Below are 2,549 nucleotides of genomic sequence, written 5' to 3' on the forward strand. Positions count from 1 at the left end.
TCAAACAAAAAGGCTAAGGCTCAACGGGGGTTCACAAAGGGTAAACATAAAGTTAAGGATGGTTAGAATGGCTACGGGTTAAAACAAACAACATGCCTCAGTGTGTGTCTTCTTGTTGTGTTGTGTCAACAGAGCAAACGCAAAATCGGAGTGATAAAGTCATACCTGACTTAAATCTCCTGATGATATTTTGGTGTTTGGCCTTTGTACTCTCACCATGTTGGTTAAGATTACAAGCTCTGAAGCCTCCTCGTGTCATGTGGTTTCTTTTCCGACTCGGGTATACCATACAACCATTTCGGTCTGGTGTCTCCAAGTTGCGTCCAACCTTTTACTTTTCTCTTTTCTTGGCTGTATCAACTTCCGGGGTGCCTCAGGAGATCAAGTACGGGGAGGATCTTTCATCCACTAGCTATTAATCCCAAATTCATCCAACAACTATCAATCAATCTGTAACACAATGGCTAAAAACCAAAACCAAAAACAAGAAATGCATAAAATGAAATAAAAGCAATGAAAGAAAACCGAAAGAAAACCCCCCCACACCTGAACTAAACATTGGCCTCAATGTTTTCGAACAAGAGTGAGAAGGGTGACTTACAAAGGGTGATGCCCGACCAATTTCCGCTTCTTAGCTTTCATTAGTAATGCTCCATTTATTGCATGAAAACAAAACAAAACAAAACAAAATGGAAAACTACGTTAATAAAAATGTGGATTGCCTCCCACATAGCGCTTCCTTTAACGTCGCCTGGCTCAAAGGTCCATCCCTATTAGGGAGGGTACTTCCTCTTCCACACCTTGTCTCCTTTCCTTTCAGCAACCAAGAATTCATGAAGCTTAAAATTTCGGGAAACTTTGTGCTTTTTGTCACTTCCAACCTTGTCACCCTTTCTAGCCTTCACCTTGGGCGTGAACTTAGGAATAAAAGCTTCATAGGATACCTTATTGGATACTGTGGCTGAAACTTTTTCTGGACTTGGTGTTGAACTTTTCATCCCTTCTCCAAGTTTGTTCATGTCAACTGTAGGTTGATGTTCCTTTCCTTCACTCTGTTTCTTGATGTCAGACACTTTTAGGGTTACCTTATCATCAAAATATTTCAGGGTCAGAGCACCTATTTCAATGTCAATGTTGCATCCACTAGTAAGCATGAATGGTCGACCCAGAATGATAGGTGTTTCTTCATCTTCCGAAATATCCATGATCTCAAAATCCACTGGAAAAATGAATCTGTCAATTTCCACCAACACGTCTTCAGCCACCCCGTACGCTTGTTTGATGGTGTGTTCCGCAAATTTCAGCTTTGTTCCTTTTTTCCTTACTGTCCCAATACCCAGCTTTTTGAAAATGGATAAAGGCATCAAACTCACACTAGCACCTGAATCGATCAAAACCTTGGGAAAATTTATGTCGTTGATGGTGCATGGTATTGCAACCGCTCCAGGATCTTTCTTCTTAATTGGGATTCTCCTTTCCGGTGAGATTCTCTCGCACTTTTCAGTTACTCCCTTTTGTTCATCTCCCGTTGGCTTCTTCTTTGCAATTACGTCTTTCATAAATTTTCTGTACAACGGCATTTGCTCAAGTGCTTCAAAGAAGGGCAAATTTATCTCTAACTTCTTGAACAATGTAGTGAACTTCTCAAACTCTTTTTCTTTTGAATCCTTCTTTGCCACTCTAGTAGGGAATGGCAACTTGATCATCGGTTTAACCTCTTTTTTAATTTTTTCTTCATTTGGCTCTACTAGTGTCACGACTTCTTTGGTTGTTTTCTCAGTTTCCCTCACTTCCAAGTCCACCTCTATGACCATATTGTCATCTGTTTCATCATCTTTTTCAGATTCCGATCTCTTCTTGATTCGTGTTGTGACAACATTCACATTCTCTTGATTTTTCGGGTTTATCACAGTTGAGCTCGGAAGAGTACTTTGTGCCTGTAGAGATAGATGTTGTGCTATCTGACCCACTTGAACCTCCAAATTTCTGATTGACGCAGTTGTGTTCTTGTTGTTTTTCCTTGTCTCTTCCTGGAATTGAGAGTTATAAGTAGCCATCTTTTCTATAGCCACTTCCCATTATGCCTTCTGCGGAGCTTGTTGTTGTTGATATTTCCACGAGAAGTTGGGATGATTCTTCCACCCCAGATTGTAGGTGTTAGAATAAGGATTGTTCTGCTTCAAGAACTTGATCTCCTCAATCTGTTGTGGAGCTGCAAGACAATGAACGGTTTTGTGTGGTCCATTACAAATCTCACAAATAGCGTTTGGTGTTTGTTGGACTTGAGCCACTTTCTGAGTACCGATGTTCAGTGCCTTTGTAACACAGTGAACTGACTTTTATTCGAAATGTTGCGGTAAGCAAGAGTCGCCACCGACTTTTATTTTATCCAATTGGAAAGGCTAAAAGAACAGGAAAGACCTTTTGAAAAGATTTTGAGTTCGGGGGGTAAGTTATGCAAAGGGAAGATGTAAAGCATCCTTTGCATCCATGGTTATCCATGGGCTCTTAATTGCTTAGCTCACTTTTGTATTGTTTGAAATGTTTGA

The 2,549-nt window shown here is 40.4% G+C and overlaps 1 protein-coding gene across 1 annotated transcript; it reads right to left on the reverse strand.

Annotated features, from left to right (window-relative positions):
* Window positions 1-773: 773 nt before the first annotated feature.
* On the reverse strand, window positions 774-2,057 carry LOC131655025 (uncharacterized). The gene is made up of 2 exons (XM_058924937.1): window positions 1,699-2,057; window positions 774-1,566 (listed from the first exon to the last, which is right to left on the reverse strand). Exons 1-2 carry the CDS (start codon window positions 2,055-2,057, stop codon window positions 774-776), a joined length of 1,152 nt encoding a protein of 383 aa, XP_058780920.1.
* Window positions 2,058-2,549: the final 492 nt, after the last annotated feature.

This window comes from Vicia villosa, linkage group LG1, assembly GCF_029867415.1.
Source record: "Vicia villosa cultivar HV-30 ecotype Madison, WI linkage group LG1, Vvil1.0, whole genome shotgun sequence".
Classification (NCBI taxonomy): Eukaryota; Viridiplantae; Streptophyta; class Magnoliopsida; order Fabales; family Fabaceae; genus Vicia; species Vicia villosa.

What these genes read in the sequence shown, in the direction of transcription:
- LOC131655025 (XM_058924937.1), bottom strand. Translation starts at nt 2,057, where the DNA reads ATGGCTACTTATAACTCTCAATTCCAGGAAGAGACAAGGAAAAACAAC. An exon ending in GAGGTTAAACCGATGATCAA is followed by an intron (nt 1,567 to 1,698) that starts GTTGCCATTCCC and finishes GCCGTTGTACAG; the next exon opens with AAAATTTATGAAAGACGTAA.